The sequence below is a fragment of the Enhydra lutris genome, unplaced genomic scaffold, assembly GCF_002288905.1.
Source record: "Enhydra lutris kenyoni isolate GAN:26980312 unplaced genomic scaffold, ASM228890v2 scaffoldscaffold20, whole genome shotgun sequence".
Taxonomy (NCBI): domain Eukaryota; kingdom Metazoa; phylum Chordata; class Mammalia; order Carnivora; family Mustelidae; genus Enhydra; species Enhydra lutris.
The window spans coordinates 19403783-19422107 of record NW_019154104.1 but is presented as its reverse complement, the minus strand read 5'-3'; the positions used below and the strand labels follow the sequence as shown (position 1 = coordinate 19422107).

The 18325-nt window shown below is 52.9% G+C and overlaps 1 protein-coding gene across 1 annotated transcript in view; it reads right to left on the bottom strand.

Moving 5' to 3' along the window:
- The window catches only part of LOC111148756 (latent transforming growth factor beta binding protein 2), a 101393-nt gene that overhangs the window by 66263 nt on the left and 16805 nt on the right, over positions 1 to 18325 (bottom strand). Inside the window, exon 3 of the mRNA XM_022505548.1 lies at positions 12390 to 12639. Within this exon, the coding sequence (XP_022361256.1) occupies positions 12390 to 12639 (250 nt within the window). The remainder of the gene's footprint in view (positions 1 to 12389; positions 12640 to 18325) is intronic.

Here is an 18325-nt window from a genome sequence, read left to right as displayed (position 1 = left end):
TTGCTCGTGGCAGGCATAGTTGTTAAGTGATAGGGCTGAGATTCAGACCCTGACTTATCTAACTGTACGACATCAATAGTTCCACAATCCCTCCCTCACACAGCACTGCCTGCTCCAAGGGCTCTGACCTTGACCCTCAAAAAGAAAGAAATGTGGGATGAATGGTTCTCCAAAGGCACGGGCTGTCTGAGGTCCCCCTGTGGGACTGGATTCCCTTGAGAGGCAAACCCCACCATACTCTGGGTGCACACATGGGTGGACATGTCAGGCAGTAGCCCGGGGCTGAGGCTCAGCAAGCCTTGAAGCAGACATGCGGTAGTTCTGGAGGGTTTGATCTGAAATCTTCATTTTGCAAGGAATGGGGATTTTTCTTTTCAAAAAGCACTGAACTTCCTTGAATTTTAGACCTTTCACAAATATTTTTTTAGGAGAAATAAAAAGAACAAACCCCCCCCCCCACAAAATGCCTGCTGCAGCTACTCACTTCCACAATGAATCATGGACACAAAACCACAGCTATGCGGCTAACAAAGCAACTATGTGTTTTCACATTTTGTCAGTGGAAATCATCTAGCGATCTTTACGATGTCATCTGCAGACAGAGGGACGGGCGCACACATCCCGCTGGGTCCTAAGCAGCCTATCTCACATGGTTATCAGATGACTTTGCGTTTAATTCATCTTTCCTTTCTAATCTTTTTCTGGGAAATTATCCCGCAAGGCTTAAACCTTCCTTCTTATCCCTCCCCAGAGTGGGGTGTGTGTGTGTGTGTGTGTGTGTGTGTGTGTATGCACACTTGCATGTGTGTGCATGGGCACGTGTGTGCACCCACACTCACACATGTACACCCCAGTGATCAGGAGAGGAGTGCTGAGACACTGACTCAGTCAGCTCCACGAGTGGAAATGAGTATACATTTGAGCCCCTTTTTCCTAGTGCTATCACAGTGCCACTTCACTTTGGTAAAGCAATTTTCACCTGGAAGCTTACAGCGCCTTTTCTGACAGCAGCAAATTCATTACCTGATGGCAGATTTAAAGGTAGTGTAACTGGAGAAACTACCGGACCCATAAATCAGAAACTTCCTCTGTGTCCCGGACAAGGGGTGAAACCTGATATGCGCATATATTTTAAAACCCTAAGCTCAAAAGGAGAATTCACAAAGCCTGAAAAAAAAATCTCCATTATAACTTCTTAGGCATGTTCTTTCATACAGATTTCCCACCCATGCCGTGTACGCACGCGTGCACACACACACAGACACACAGACACACACACTACCCGGAGGGTGACATTCACTGAGTAGCCGCTGTTCTGTACAAAGCAACCGGATGGGACAAACCATCCCTCGGGGTATCTGAAAAAGAGCACTGAGTCTTTCCAGTCCCTTCTTGCTTCATCCCTCCCTAACCTTTTCCTTTCAAACAAAAATCCTAGAGGACTTTGGTCAGTTCAATGCTATGGGTCCAGCCACAAGCCTGAAATGTTTGTTGTTACTATTTTTTAAGCTGGATGCTGGGAACTGCATACATTATATTTTAATGATCCCAACAAGCCGCCTTTGTTCCCCACACAGGGCGGTGGAGAAGCTACTCCAGGCTCTTGCCGGGGTTCTATAGTTTTCTGCAAAGAACCTAGATGCCTTGCCTGTGGCTCCCTCACCAGGCTTGCTGCTCTGCACTGGCCTGAGATCTCCCGCTCTACAGGCTGGTTAGCAAAAGGGCTGCTGGCAAGGGTTCTGGAGTCTTGAGGAGAGCTGGGCTGGAATGGCCCTTCCCCGCAGTGCCACTGTGAGGGCTCGTTGATGGGCTAGAGATCTTCCACTTGCTCCTCTAGACCTTTCTCCACCCCACTCTGGGCCCTGGGGGCTCCTTGGCCCTCTGCCTTCCTGTCCTGTTCGGCCCATGTGAGAGCCCAGCAAGAGGGCAGGAGAGGGAGTGGAGGTATCGATCCTCCCAACTCCTTCCTGACAGGCACAGTGCGGGAGTGGGGGGTGTCAGTGGAACGATCCTCCAACAGAGGCCACCTCCCTGTCATGGCTCCCTCCTGTGCCTGTAGCTGCTCTGGTTCCAGTAACCACTGGCACCCTGCCCCCTCTGACCCCATCCGAGCCTTTGCAAATAGACCCTTTCTCAAACTCTTCCTGCGGCGTGTGCCGTCTGTTTCCTCCCGGAACTCTGATTAATCCAGATAAGAAAGAGTCTCCTCTATCGAGGACTGAGCCCTCAGCCATGTGACTCAGCACTTTTTCTACTTCTTTTATTTTATTCTCAACACAACCCTGTGCGGCCAGTGTTAGCATCACCCTTTTATACTAAGACTTGGGGAGGGGAAGAGACACACAGCATCACGTGGTTGTGAGCCACAGAACCAGACAAAACAGAGGCCAAGCTCATCACCGCCACATCACATGGTCCCCGTACTTAGGTGGTGCCTGTTGAGTGCTCTCCCGGGGGCCCTGTTGACTCAGTAAAGTTCCATCAATGGTAGGTTAAAATAACAACCATACCACACGCAAAAAAAATTCTAAAAATTTAAAAAAATAATAAATCCCAGTCCTAAATTCTACTCTAGCATAACTTTATCCCAACCCTAGCCACAACCCTAAGGTTAAAATCTCACTGCCATACCACACCAAAGTTATCCTCTCTCCTTTCCCTCACCACGGCCCTCTTGTGAAACAGAGTATCACCCCAACCACAACCCCAGTCCCACTCCTAACCCAACATTCACCACCGTAACCACAATTCCAGGCTGCCCCCTCAGGGCGGGACTAGGGTCAGGGCAGCGGTGAGCACTGGGAGGTCTCCCGGACCCCTCCCCTCCTGGGTGATTGTCCCCATCCTGTCCGCAGGTACAGCCCTGCCACCTCACTCCAATCAGACTCAACGTGATTGGCCAGAAGACATTTGTGTCATGTCACTGTGCCAGTGACTTCAGTGTGGGGAGGGCTAGGGGAGGAAGGGGGAGGGTAGGGATTCTAGGGCACAGCGTTGATGGTGGGGAGGAAGAGGGAGGACAGGAAGCTCTGTAGCTTTCTCTGTCATTGTGCTGCAGGCTGTCGGGAGGGGAACATCTTACACATCAGAGACCTGTCAAGGGCCAGGCCCAGGGCCGGGCTGGGAGGGAGGCTGGGTGGGAGCCCCCTCTGTAATTGTGCCCAGGGAAGTTCTGAGAATCTTCAGCTCTGGGAGAATCCTGGAAAAGGGTCACGCAGCCCTCATCAGAGATGTTGGGGTTGCCTCAGGCCAGATGGTCACCTTCAAGCTTAACTAGGAGAGAAGGGAGTCAAGAGAAAGTGTGCAAGAAGCAGACACCATTTCCCTGGACCCCGCCCATTGGTCCTCCGTGGGGAGTAGAAGGAGTGTTAGAAGGTGCTGGGCTCCCTTCTTCCCTGAGCACCCAGAGGCCTGAGCCTGGCAACTCCACCAATCCAGTGGTATCCGCACTGGGCTGAATTTCTTTTCTTCTTGATCTCTGGCAGGACCACTAGGCCTAGAGGTAAAGCATAGCCAGAACACATGCCTCAGGTCACACTCACAGCCCAGAGCCTGTGTCTTTTTGTTATTCATACACAGCTAGCCAAGACCCTGCCCAGGCCCTGAGCTCTGTGAGTCTCAGGTACATATGTGGGCTGAGGAGGTGCATATTAACGCTCTACAAAGCCTAGAACCCCACCCCCCACCCAACACCATTACCATTTCAGAGAACTCTAGAAGGGACCTCAGCAGCCACACACAGCAACAAAGGACAACTTTGAAGCAACATGCTTTGTGGGGCACATAGGAAACCTCTCCCTCCTGAGAAGAAACCATGTCCAGGGTCACTATATATAGCTGCACAGGCTGCGCACTGCACAATTCCTGGGGTACCTATCAGAGAGACTGTGATGCAACGGCTATCTCCTATTGTATCCAGTGACTGAGAAGTCCAGCACAGAATTACCTGTCTCCCTCCTCTCCCTGGTGGGAATGGAGAGCTTCAGATCCAGCCACTTCCTCCAAGCAGTCTTCTGGGCACTGCTGAGGGACCCTCCACAAGCCTTCACGGGGCCCATCTACACTGGCAGAACCCCCCAAGAGCAGCAGAGAGAGGGGCGTGGGCAGTAAAGGAAGTGTTTGGCTGAGACGCAGATTTTTTCTACTCTCCTCAAAAAGCAGCAGCAGGGCTTCTGGGATTTCAGATTTGGGAAAATAAAACTCTCTCCATTCGCTCTGGCTGGAGGCCCACAAATGAGCATCTACCTCTGACTACTCCCCACCAAGCTCTCCCTCTTCCAGACCCACAAAACCTGGAGAAGGGCTCATGGGGCTCTTTTCAGGCCCAAGAGACAGAAGAAACTGGATGGGAACCCCCCCTTCACAGCAGCCACAGTCCTGTACCAGACTCCTGGCACCCCTCAGGGTCTGCTAAGTCTGGCTCTGCCCCATTTCAGCCACTATTAGAGGAAAAGCATTGCCCTAGGCCCACCCTGGCTCCAGAGCTCCCAGGCCCAGGAGTACAGAGTGGGCAGATACCCACCCGCTGGGAGGACTGGAAGTTCCCCTTCCTGATCAATGTCATGCTGGGGGATGGGCTGAGTGTCAGCTCAGAAGGAAATGACCCAAGACCATCTTTCTTTGGGCCAGGCAGCCACAGGGGATGCACTGCGATAGGGATTGTCATTCAGTAGATATTTATTTATTGAATGCTTACTGTATACAAGGCACTGTTCTAAGGTACTGGGATGTCAGTGAACAAAGCAAGATCCCTGTCCTTGAGAAGCTCACATTGTAGCTGGGGGAAAACAGACGATAAACACTAAACATGACAAATAAGTTAGTTATATGTATGCTAGAAAATATAAAGTAAAAAGTACTGTGAAAATAAAAAGTGAACAAGATGAGAGGGATTCTCAAGTTGGGGGGTTACAATATTAAGTAATAGAGAGATAGGAGACATCTCCCTCCCAGGAAGGAACCAGGTCTAAGATCACCACATACAGCTGCACAGGTTGTACACTGCACAACTGTTGGGGTGCCCATTGTAGACGCTATGATCTGCACCATGAAGTACATCCCCTGGTTTGTGTCCAATGGTTAAGTTCAACCCTAGGCTAAAACCTTTAAAAGGTGGTCAGAGAGGGCCTCAGTAGGGAGCTTCTCCTGAAAGTAACCCACATACAAATAGGAGGCATAAGCAAATACCCCAGCTCACTGTCAAGACTGCTAACTAACAATACGAACCAGCACTTGCAATAAACATTACAGTTCACAAAGCCATCTTTTGCCCACAATGTTTTTGTTAATCCTCACAACATGCCAATGAGGAAAGAACTCTCTTTCCTATTTTATAGATAGAGACATGAAGTCTTGGTGAAGTTCAACGGCTAGCCCAAAGCCACAAAGCTACTTAGTGTCCCAGCTTGGAAGCAAAATTGGGTCTCCTGATTCTTTCAAAATAGTGTATTCAAGGTCTTAAGGGTTGGGGAACTCCAAAATAAACCCCAGGGGGCAAGCATGGGGCTCAGAGTTACAAAAACAAATCAGAAAAAAATAAGCCTTAAAAGAAAAGAAAAGGGAAGGGAAGGAAAGAAGGCACTCTATTCCCAGAGATCTCAAAAGCTTGACTCAGCCTGGATTATAGTCGCCCTGGCAGGGAGGCGCCACTGCATGGCGCCCATGGAAGGGGGACGCGGTGTGAAAGACGCAGGCTGCTAACCCCACTGTGACCTTGCCAAGGAGGATGCGAGGCCAGATTGTCAGGGACGGGCGAAGGTCTGTCCCCATGAGGGCAACGTGTGTCCTTGTCACAACCTTGGAAATGGGTTAAAGGGGGTAAAAGGGGAGTAAGCACACATCACCCTCTGGATAGAAAATGGCCTGATTCTGAGACCATTAACTCGAGCTCAGAGAAAATCAGGTCTCTGATTTACAAATACGGAGATTGAGGCCCTGGGAGGCAAAGGAGTTTTCCAAGGCCTTCTAGCATGCATGAGTCGGGCCCTCATCATGTCCCAGGGGAACTGGAGAAAGGTCTTGGGTCTAAGGGGCCTTGAATGCGGAGGAGGGAGGACAAACAGAGGGCCATGTCACCCAAGGGAGCCAGCAGAGGGTGGGCGTGTGGCAGACACACACTGCTGAGGAGGGAAGTGGGAGGGGAGGGAGCTGAAGCAGGAGCCAGGTGCTGAGGACCCCGGCAAGCCGTCAGTCAGGATCTCCCATGTTCCCAGAATACACCCATAACCCCACTGTCAACCTTTGTCTTGCCTCAGTTTCCCTACCTGTAATTCCGGGCGGTGGGGTGGAGAAAAACCCATCCTGGCAAATGGGGTACCTCACTCTGATTAGTCATAGGCATGGGGGATAGAAAGGTAGGGTCAGAGATTTTGCATTTATTGGACCTCCTGTGTGCCAGATGCCCCTCTGATTCCCCCCCCTCCCACCACCACATACGTTATTTCAGTGAACTCTCTTATACCACCCTATGACAGGGACATCCATTTTCCCATTTCAGAACCCAAGAAACTGAACTGCCATGAGGCAAAGGGAGTGGCCTGACTAGATTGTGAGGCACCAGGGTTTCAGTTCTGCCTGGCTCGCAGACCCAGCGCTCTGCCCTGAGACGCACACTGGCTGCTCCTTTCGGGTTCTGGGTCATCGATCTCCTCTTTGCCATTCTGCTAGGCAGCAGGCGCTGCCCTGGCCCCCAGGAGGGGAGCCTGGGTCTCCCCCAACCGTGGCTCCTGGTGCAGTGATCTGCTTGGGAAGTCGCCCCACTCCTCAAGCCTGGCAGAGATCTCCCCTTGGGAGCTGAGACCTTTTCCCACCAGAGGAGGCCCAGGCAACCTGTGGGCTCACTCGCAGCAACCGCAGGTTAAAGGTCACAGGTCAGGAAGGGCAAAGATGGCTGAGGTGGAAAGGTCAGGACTGAACAAGTCTGGGGTCCTGCCCTGAGGCGTGAGTCCCATGACCACCACACACAGCCAGTGTGGCCTGGAGCGTACCACTGAGGCTGGACCTTCAGCAGCAGCTGGGCCAGGACCTGCCCCCCACCCCCAGCAGACAGAAGCCCGGGGAGGTTTGATTCAGGCCCACATCTCAGGCCAGGCTGGGGTACTGGGGACAAGCCCCCTCACCTCTCTGAGCTTCGTCCACAGAAGGGGAACGCTGGGAACTGTGGCCCAGAACTGTGAGAGGTCAATGAGATAAAGGGGTGGAGAGCCGGGCCTGTCACTCAGCACACGTTCACCCAACTCCATCCGGGGCCTGTTGTGTTCAAGTGCAGGAAATGCAGCAGCAAGAAAGCAGAGAAAAACCCCTGTCCTGGGGCGTCTGGGAGGGTCAGTCAGTTGAGCGTCTGCCTTCAGCTCAGGTCATGGTCCCAGGATCCTGGGATCGAGCCAGGCAGTGGGCTCTCTGCTCAGCGGGGAGCCTGCTTCTTCCTCTGTGTGGGCTCTCTCTCTCTCAAATAAACGAATAAAATCTTTGAAAAAAAACAAAAACAAAAAACCTCCGTCCTCCTGGACCTGACCTTTCACTGGGGTAAGAAAAACAATAAGTCAAATAAATAAATAAAACACGGAAGATGCTAGTGCAATGGAGAAAAATTACTGGGGTTGGGTAGGGAGTGTTTGGGACTGTGCAGTTTTAAATCAAATAAACAGAGTCGTCCATGCCCTCCCCCCTCCAGCCCAGGAAGGAAAGACCTGAAGGGGGAGGAAGTGAGCCATGTGACTATCTAGAAACAGTGTTTAATGTGGGTCATATTGTATCTCCCCCCAAAATGTGTTGAAGTCCTAACTCTTGACCTGTAATTTGGGGCCTTATTTGGATATGGGGTCTGTGCAGATGTAATCAGTTAGGTTTAGATGAGATTATACTGGATTACGGTGGACCCTAAATTCGCACACGCACGTGTGCACACATACACACACATCAGGCCATGCGACAGTGGAGGTAAAGATTCGTGTGATGCAGCTACAACACAAAGGACACCAAGGATTGATGGGAGCCATCAGATGCTAGGAGAGAAGCATGAAACAGATTCTCTCCCAGAAGGAACAACCTGACTGACACTTTGATTTTGGACTTCCACCCAACTGTGAAAGGATACATTTCTGTTGTTTCAAGCCACTCAGTTTGTGGTCGTCTGTTATGGCCATCATAGGAATTACTAACACAATATTCCAAGGAAGGGGGTAGCAAGGGCAAAGGCCCTGAGGCAGGAGCATCTCTGGTATATCTGAGGAAAAACCAGCTGGTCAGTGTGGTAGAAGCAGAGTGAATGGGGGGAATGACTGGTGAAAGTTGACCTCAGAGATGTCAGAAAGGTTTGGGGGCCAGATCGTGGAGGGCTGCCCTGTGGCAAGCCCCTGACAAGGGGAGCTGTTACACTTCAGTTGGGGGGGGGGGGGTCCCAGTTGGAATGGGTTGCAGTGGTGGGTTTGGTTGGCCCCCATGATCTTTGTTTCCTGGAGTTACATCTTTGAATATGTTGCATTAAATGGCGAAAGGAATGACATAACACTGTGTTAACTACACTGGGATTAAAATTAAAAAGAAATGGGCAATGGAGGGCAGGTGGAATTAAGGTTGCCAATCAGCTGGCAAGAGAGGGAGAGTGTCCTGGAGTACCCAGGGGGACCCAGGGTCATTACGTAGGCCCTTAAAAGTGGAAGAAGAAGGCAGAAGAGTCAGTGAGAGATTTAGCCAAAGAAGGTAGCAGAGAGAGGTTGAACACATGAAGAGTTCACGTGCCATTGCTGGCCTGGAAGACAGGAAGGGCCACAAGCCAAAGAGTAGAGGTGGCTTCTAGACACTAGGAACAGCCTTCCAGTGACAGATAGCAAGAAGCGGAGAACTGCTGTGACACCTCCCCTCGGTCCCCTCTCCCATAGGGATGGTAGAAATGGTCTCAGCGGAAGGAGCCGGCCAGCCAAGCCCACTACTGGGGCCGCGGGGGCATCTGCTAGTCACGGCTCCCCTGAGGCTGGGCGGGCTCTGACGGCTCCCCAGAGCGGGTTCACACACACATGCAGCCACCCTGGGTTTTGTCCGCTCTTTGCCACCCAAGACCCTCTAGCAAGAAGCACCAGCCTGCTGATGGCCAAAATATATTGAGGACTAACCCCTGTCAGGCACTGTATTGTGTGCTCTACTCACATGGTCTCATGTCATCCCTTCTGCACTCCTATCAGGTGGGGACGATTGACTCAGAGAGGTTTGGAAACATGCCTAGTGTCACACAGTTGGTGAGCAGTAAATTCAGAATCGGACCCCCAGGATGATCTGAATCCAAAGCCCAGGCCAGACCCTCACTCCTCAAGGTGTGGTCTGCGAACCTGCGGTCTCAACCCCGAGACCACGATAGAGCTGCTGTCTCCCCAACCCCCCTGCATAGTCAGCAGCAAGTTCCCGGGCAATGCTCATGCCTGGGGTAGTTTGAGAAGCCCTGAGGTAAAGCAGGTTTCCACCGCTGGCCACCCCCAGCTTGTTGTAACCACCCCCACCCTCAACCTCTTAAGGCCTGTCCCCGGCTGCCTGGCTCTGGCTCCCCAGATGGGACAGGTCCTCTGGCCAGCCTTGGAGAAGAAGTCTGGACCTGGGTCTCAGAAGGAGTGTCAGGCCCCTCCTGCTGACAGCCCCGGCCACAGCTGGACAATGTCAACCCTTGTCTGCCTCACCTCAGGGTGTGCTGCTGTGGCTAACTAAGACTCTCCTGGCCCCTCCCTTTCGACTTCCTTCTGGAACTTCCTTCCTCTTGGCCTCTGTTCTGTGCTCTCCTGAAGGGGGTCTCTGGCCATCACCAATCCTTACAGTGTCTCCCCTCCCTAAATATTTTGGTGTCCCCCCACCTCCAGCTTCTAGAATGCCCCCTGCTTCATGTCACTCCCTCTATCTGGACACCAAGGGCCCGTATGAGCTGCCATCGGGAAAGAGGCCAACGGCCGCTTGGGGAACCCAGCCAAGCTCACAGGAAATGTCTGACACCACCAGGCAAGCGGGATTTGGCCTCTCAAAGCAAAACACAGCTGGGCCGACAGTGGGCCACTCGGACTTTCCCAGATTTCATGGCACTGAGGTCCCAGGGCAGAGACACACTGGACTGCCCTGGAGGCAGCGGTGCATTCCCGACGTCACAGTAGCGCCTGGCCAGGGAGCCTGTGAGGCTGGAAGAGGATGTCCCTGCTGGGGGCCACCGACCTCCCTGTGGGCCCTCGCCCTCCACTGCCTCCTGCAGGCATGTGAATCCTTTGCCCGGGATTGGAGGGCTCACGTGGCTCCTCTTGCCCTCGGTCTCCTCCTCGCCCCAACATGGGACCTCATCCACTCATTCACTTGGCTTCCGTAAACTGAGCACCTGCAGTGAGCCAAGCCTGGTGTCAGGTACCAAGGCCGCCTGCGCAGTCCCTACTCTCCAGGAACTCATGCTACACTGTGGCCACAAACAGACCACCCGGAGCGAGAGTGGGGGGTGCTCTGCCAGAGGAAGCACAGAGCCCCCTTCTTCCTGCACTCAGAAAAGCAAGGGGCTGGTGCCCTTGGTTCCAGGTAGAGGGTGAGGGCTCACCAAGGGTTCCGTGGTGGGCAGGCCCCGTCTTCGGTTACTCTTCAGTTTGGACCCAGTGAGGCAAATGCAGACAGAGCCGTCTGCATAAGCTAAGCCTGTGGGAGGAGCTTTGGGGAGATCCAAAGAGCAAGAAGCGGGGTCTCCGCCTTCCAAGGCCGGGGCCACACGGTCTGATTACAGACGCAGGGCACAGATGCACAGGGTATGCGCTGCAGGGGGTCAGAGAGCTGGGCACAAGTGATCAGCGGGGCTTTTTGGAGAAAATGGCCCTGGGCTTTGAAGAGTAGGAGTGGGATGGGCTGGGCAGGTGGGCTAGGGGATACTAAACAGTTCTGACTCAGGGGTGCAAGGGACAGAATGACCTGCCAGGCAACCATCCCCCGTATTCACTTGTGTGCACACACAGGAGTTCCATGCATTAGAAAAGGAATGAATCCTACAAGCCAGAAGAGAGCTTACATGGGAATGCCAGGCTGGAAGGACTGTGTTCCCATCCTGCCCAGGGCTGATCCCGGACCTGGTACCTCTGGTGTTCTTCCAGGTGCCTTCACACCACGCCCACCCACCTTGGACCAACAGCTGGGACCAATCATCACAGGGCTCAGGCCCTGCCCACCTGCTCACAGCCAATCCCAGACCATCCACCCCGGCCCTGTGTTGTCTATCTGGCCCTTGGGTCCACCCCCTGCTCTGCCCCAGCATTCCAAGGTCTAGGCAGTAGGGTTTGGCTCTTCTGGTTTTGATCTGGATCTCCTTAGACCTCAACCAGTGTTCATCCTTCTGTTCTTTGTGCTTCTGGCTACCCTTGCGAACTAGCTGCTTGGGTGCTTGAGGCTCTGGGACCCCACCTTACTGGGACCCACGTCACTCCCTGCTTTGGAGCTGCAGGATAATCTCAAGCTCCTTTCCCTTCTCTCCTGGGCGTTCCCACTGGGGCCCTGACCTTGAGGCCAGCCTCCTCTCCCTGGTTCTCCTGGCCTCCCAGAGAACAAGTCCTTTTTCCCCTTAGTTCAGCAAGACAAGGTTGCAACATTTCAGAAAGAACATCTTAAGTAGGGAGCGAATGGAAAAACTCGCCTGAAAAACCAAAAGGAAAACACAGCCTCTAGAAATGGACCAGTTTACAAAGTTCAGATTTCCTGTCCAGAGCGAGAAAAAGTCTAGCCAGGTTGGCTGGCAAGCCGGCCAGGGAATCCGGCCCACGAATGCTTCCCTTGCCCACATTTTATTCTACACCCTCCCCCCACACGCTCCTGCTGTTCCCTTCAAGGAGAGAAGTTACTGCTGGGCAGCGAGTGAAGCAAAGGGCTTCTTTGGGCAGAGGGGGTCTTCCTGCATGGACCACGGGCTGAGGAAGAGGGGGACGAGGAAAACATTTAGAAGGAGTTTACCATGTGCCTGTCCCCGTTCTAAGCACTTTCTTTATATTAATTGACTTAATCCTTACAACAGTTCCATGCTTGTGGGGATCATCATTGTCCCCACCTTGCTGTGAGGAATCAGAGAGAGCAATAACTTGCCCAAGGCCACCCAGCCAGGAAGTGGCCACAACAGGATTCGAAACAAGAGCATGTGGGCTTTATGCCATCAGCTTTCTCCCAGGACCTGGAGGGTAGAGACTCCACCCCAGCCTGGCAAACCTGTGCCAACCCCAACACTCACCTCTCTGCTCACTGCACCTCTGTTCGGGGCAGGGAAAGGAAAGGAGAGCAGAGAGGAGGAAGGATAATTCTGGTCTTTGCCACCAAGGTCTTTACCCAAAGGGTCCTAAGGAAGAAGCCCTGCTCTGGGGGGACTGTGCCTCTGGACCCGAGGTCCCACTGAGGAGGGGACTTACCTGGCCAGCGGCAGCTGGGACGCCAATGACCGCGCTCTGGGGGTCGTGGTGCTTTCTCTGGCTGTGCTGCTCCTGCGCAGGTTGGGGGACCCCTCGGCTGAGCGTTGGGGTGCTGGCCTTGAGTTCTGGGGGTCGAATTCCTCCTCAGGAATGACCTCCTCACAGTGGGCTCCGCGGAAGCCAGAGCGGCACACGCAGAGCTGGGGCCGGCTGCAGGATCCCCGGTTCTGGCAAGGCGGCTGGCACACAGCTGGGGAGACAGGGAGAGGGATGAGGGCCGGGGCCACGGTGGGGGGGCCTGACGCTGTCCTGTCAGGAGGGCCACCTCCTCCCCCACTCTGACAGGAAACCCCACTCTGGCCTCAGAAAGCTCCCTGGATCATCTGCCGCCCCTCCCCACTGCAAATCCCCAGGGTGGGGCTACCCTCTCATCTCCGAACAGCCCATCAAGGATTGAGGGACCAAAGGTGTGGAGCACTCCCGGCAGGACACCTGACTTGGCATACTTGTGCTCACTTTTAGTTGTCAGCCTCTCTCCTCTCAGACGGAAAGTTCCAGAGGGCAGGCGGTTTGTTTTCTTTCCGTCACCCCAGAACTTGGAATAGAGACTCACGCAGAGTAGATTGTCAATAAAGAATGAATGAATGAATGAGGAATGAATGAATGAGTTTTTTTAATGGGAAAGGGCTCAACACTGGCCTGAGAGTTGGGCTGGGGCAGGGGCGGTGGGGAAGCTGAGCAGCTGAGGTTTTTCTGTCTTCCCTGAGCTGCGTGATCTGGATCTCACTGAGCTCCGATTTTCTCATGAATCACTTGAGGAGCAGGCTGGGGAGGCTGGGGTATCTTAAGGGTCTCTCAAAAGTCATCTTCAGCACTGACAGTCTGTCCTCTTCTTCCTCTCTGGAGAGCATCTGCTCTCAAGCTCCCACCTTCCTGAGCAAGTGGTGGAACCCCAGACCGGGAGCAGGAGGAACTCTGCCTCCTAGGCGCTGGGATCAGCCTGGGGGCAGACTGGGGCTGGCACTGGGCGCCTCCCTCCAAACTGGTGCTGTGTAGTAGCCACACCTTTTCACTGCCCTTCCTCACCTTGCAAAATCCAGGCCCTCTCCAGTGACCAGCAGCCACGGGAGAGAGCCCCATGCAGAGAAACACACGGGTGCAGGGCCTTGTCCCACCCCTCCCAGGACCATCTCTGGGGCAAGGAGGAACCCAGGAGAGCATGGTCAGGCTCATGCTGGACCCTCTAAACCTGAGGTCCCCTACATCTGTCACTCATTCATTCAACGAATACTTGCTGAGCCCCTACTGTGTACTAGGCTCTGGGCACGAAGTCTTGCCCTCATGGAGCTTGCCGTCCAGTAGGGGAGACCAACGGGAAATCAGAAGAGAGCATGAGGTTGCTTTGGGGCAGTATCTCAGGCTGTGGAGACAGACACGGTGATGCAGTGGCCCCATGCCTGATGACGTTAGATGGGGAGGACAGGACAGCCTTCTCTGAAGAGCAGTGTCTAACTGGTACAGAGGAGGTGAGTGCGTGAAAGTCTGGGCAGAGCCTTCCAGGCAGAGATATAAGCAACTGCAAAGCTCAGGGGGATGGAGGGCACGTAGTAGGTTCGAGGAGGTGCCAGAGGTCCAGGGAGGCTGGGGTCTGCTGATAGCGGGGAGCACGCAAGTTCAGGAAAACAGAGGCAGGTAATGCAGACCCTCGGGGGACTCCGTTATTGTAAGTGCATTTGTCAAATCCCATGTGATCCCCTGAGCCTGGCATTGCCTGAGCTGTGCTCTCCTCTCTGACATCAGGCCTGGAGTCCACACCATGCCCGGTCTGAAGGAATCTCTCCAAAATCCCTCTTGGCCCATGCCACCTCCCCCTCGGAGACGCTCACTGGCTCCCAGGGGCCTCAAGTCCATAGACTAGCACTGAACACCCTCCCCGGTCTGATCTCCCTCTAACAATAAACCCTCTAGCCAGACTGGCCTGTGGTTACGGTCTCTCTTCTCTCTGCCTTTGTGGGCACTGTTTCCCTTCCCTGGGACTTTTTCCCATTCCTGTCCACTTACCTAAGTCCTACTGTTCCTTCAAGGCCTCCTCCCCATACCTGATGACCGCCTCCAGCCAGTGCGCCCTCCTCTGAGCAACGAGGACCTGCGCTCCCTCTGCACACCCCGCATCAGGCACACCCCGAGGGCTGCAGTCAGCATGATGGGTTCTGCGCATACAAGGCTCAATTCCCCAGCTACAGTGATCAAGCCCGGTGACTGCCCCTTACACCTCTGTGCATCCTTAGCTCCCAGGGGACACGTGACCATGACACCAGGACCCTTATTTTCATCAGGGTAGCCACTCTCTACGGAGTGCTTACGCTTTGCAGGCAGTGTCTTTCACATGTACTATCTCATTTAAACCTAACGACAATCTTTTGTGGCTGGTGTTGGGATCTCATTCTATAAATAACGCCTCAAGCTTGGAGAGGCTAAAAGCTTCCCTGAGGTGTGTTTGACTGCAAAGGCCAAGTTCTTTCCTGCCCACAGCCTCCCAGCAGGGCTGGTAGGGTCCTTCTTCCCTACAATTTCTGAACCTTGACCAAGAGCCAATGATGAAACAAAGGGATCTGTTGGCTTCCAGTCGGCCACCAAGTGCCTGGCCCTTTGCAGATGGATAGACTTCAGGACCCCATCCCTCTCTGAAGCCCACACTGGAAATCTTAGATGGTGATGGAACATGTTTACCAGTTCGTGCACTCATTCAGTGGACATTCATAGAGCACTCACTAGGTGTGAGGCCTGTGGGAGAAAGCACCCCCCTCTCTCTTTTTTTTTTTAAGATTTTATTTATTTTAGAGAAAGAGAGTGAGAGCAGATGTGAGTGGGGGCAGAGTAAGAGGGGAAGGAGATTCCCAAGCAAATTCCATGCTGAGCATGGAGCCCAACTTAGGGCTGGATATCATAATTTTTAGATCATGACTTAAGCCCAAAATCAAGAGCAGGTCGCCAAACCAACTGAATCATCCAGGTGCCCCGAGAGGGCCCCTCTCTTAAGAAGTGTACTGTCCGGGGGCGCCTGGATGGCTCAGTGGGTTAAAGCCTCTGCCTTCAGCTCAGGTCATGATCTCAGGGTCCTGGGATCGAGTCCCACATCAGGCTCTCTGCTCAGCAGGGATCCTGCTTCCTCCTCTCTCTCTGCCTGCCTCCCTGCCTACTTGTGATCTCTGTCTGTCAAATGGATAAATAAAATCTTTAAAAAAAGAAAAAAGTGTACTGTCGGGGCCCCTGGGTGGCTCAGATGGTTAAGCATCTGCCTGCAGCTCAGGTCGTGATCCCAGGGTCCTGGGATTGAGCCCTACATCGGGCTCCCTGCACACCAGAGGGTCTGCTTTCCCCTCTGCCGCTCTCCCCTGCTCATGCTCTCTCTCTCTCAAATGAATAAATGAAATCTTTAAAAAAAAAAAAAAGACCAGGGTGCCTGGGTATCTCAGTCAATTAAGGGCCTGCCTTCCACTCAGGTCATGGTCCCAGGGTCCTGGGTACAAGCCTGGAGTGGGGCTCCCTGCTCAGTGGGGGGGTCTGATTCTCCCTCTGCCCCTTTCCCTACTCATGCTCTCTCACTTTCTCTCTCTCTAATAAATAAAATCTTAAAAAAAAAAAAAGTATATTGTCTCACATGGAAGAAGGGACAGTCACGGAAGGCTTCCTAGAGGAGGTGATGCTGATCAGAGACACAAAGCATGAGTTGATTGGGCATCATGTCAATCAAGGGCAATCTGCCTACTCAGGGGAAAGCAGGGGAAATACTGGGTCTCACTTCAGGATTCCTAAAGATGAGCTAGAGCCTCATGCCAGAGCACTTTCCTCAGGGCCTTGGCACGACTTTCCAGCAGGCCTCAGGTCTCTAGACAAACAGAGCAGGTCAGGGAATTATAAACTCGAATGCTTCCCCAAACACCAAGTGTCACCATGGCAGGATTTGGGCCTATGGCCCAGCTGCTGCTCCCTCTGCCCAAGCGGACTTGGCCCCCTGACCACTCACCAGGCCCCACCACCGCCAGAGACCAGCCCGATAGCCGAGCCAAGGCCAGTGAACACTGGGGAAGCAGGTTTGCCCAGGGCAGTTCTTGGTCCTGCTTTAGTTTTGGGAGGAAGTAAAAAGGGAAGGCCTGAGTGGTTTCCCATGGACCCAGCATGACTGCTCGTCTCTCTGACCAGGCTTGGCAAACCGGTGGGTGCAAAGAGCGGCTCGTGGAAAACGGGCGTTGGGGGAAATCATAAAAATAGAATTTATATACATAGGTAATACCATGGTCAAGAAAAGCTCTAAAAGGCTTCCAAGCCAGTCCAATACGTTGATGGACAAAACCCACTTGGGAAGATAACCTTTCTGGGTCAACCATTTATCACCCCCAGATGGCTCAAAGTGGCGGTTCCTGGTGTCTGTCTGTCCAAGGGTCCATTCTTACAACAGTTCTTACTGGTCTGCCATAAAGAGTATAAAACGTTTCCTGACTTTTTGTGTAATGCTCTTTTTTCCCATTTAAAAAAAAGTAGCCTTTTGCTTTGACATCGTGTGTCTTTTCTAACCTTTTTTGGTATTCTTTTTTAAATTAAAAGAGATGGCAAATGGTAGTTTGTATTTCTAACATCCTCACTTGGCAGAATGAAAAGCTGCTGACCGTAGTTTGGTAGCTGTTGCGTCTGGGGGTATTTTACGGGAGCAGGCAATCCAAAAGTCTGGGACCCTTCGGCCCTAGTGGTCATGTGGTCTCTTGTTGAAAGGGGACTGAAGTAAAACCTTCCTGTCAAATGAGTGCAAATTTCAGAGCTGAAGTATCAGAAAGGAAACCATCCATGTCAGAATGGCCGATGGCAGGGGCCACTGCATAAAGCAAAAGGGGAAATGCTGAGGCCCCCAGGAGAGGCAGCTATGAGAATTTTAAGAGAAAAAACTCCCAGCCACAGCCAGCAGGGAAGTCTCCATCTTTTGCTCTCCGAACCCCATCTCTCCCATTTTCCCGTGAGAGCAGAGATCATGTCATATACTTGAGAAATCAAACCCAGGATGGGGTATGTGGTTTTAGTGAGTATTCATTGACTGAGTATTGGTAAGGGGTTGTGGAGCAGGATGCCCTGACGTCCGTGCTTAGCCATCGAGGGCACACCACCCCCCACCGCCACCCCCACAGCCCCCCGCCAACTAGAGGCTGCCATCCTCAGACAACCAGCAAGCGAGTCTGTACTGGCCTCCCTGTGCTCACTCGCCAACGCCAGCTCTTAGCCATTCATAAGCTGGGCTCCTCCTGAACCCTGGCTTTTCCCCACTCTCCTCCTCACTGAGGATTGGACATGTGGAAAGTTTCAGCCTTGGGAGTTCAGCTCTGGGCAGTTAGTGGGATGCCAAAAGAGAGGGGAATAAAAAGAAAACTCCCGAAATTGCTTTGAAAGTAAGAAATAGAAGGCATCGTTCCCTCCCACCAACCCCCCACCCCACCTTCTGGCTGTGCCCCTTCTACCTTCACTCGGCTCCAAAACAGTCCAGCAGAGATTTACTCAGATTTTCCACACAAACCCCTGCCTCTGGGAGGAGACCAAACTCAGAAGGGGCAGGCCCCGGAGGGATTCTGGAAATAGCTCTCACCGTGTAGCCTGCTCCCACCACCCGCTTAGAGCCTCTGCGATCAGCTACTTGGTAGCAGAAAGAACATGACGCTGGGAGTCAGAAGGATCTGGTTTGACCCCAGCTCAGGCACATCCCTACCATGTGACCTTGAACCACTGCCTCCATGATCTCATCTATAAAATGGGGTTGAACATTCCTGCCTTAAAGAGTTATGTGAGACACAAGAGAGATTGTGGCTATGGAAGGACATTGTGTTCTCCAAGACTCTTCGATGCACTACAGTTTTGTTTTTTGTTGTTTGTTGTTTGTTTTTTTTTGGTGGGGA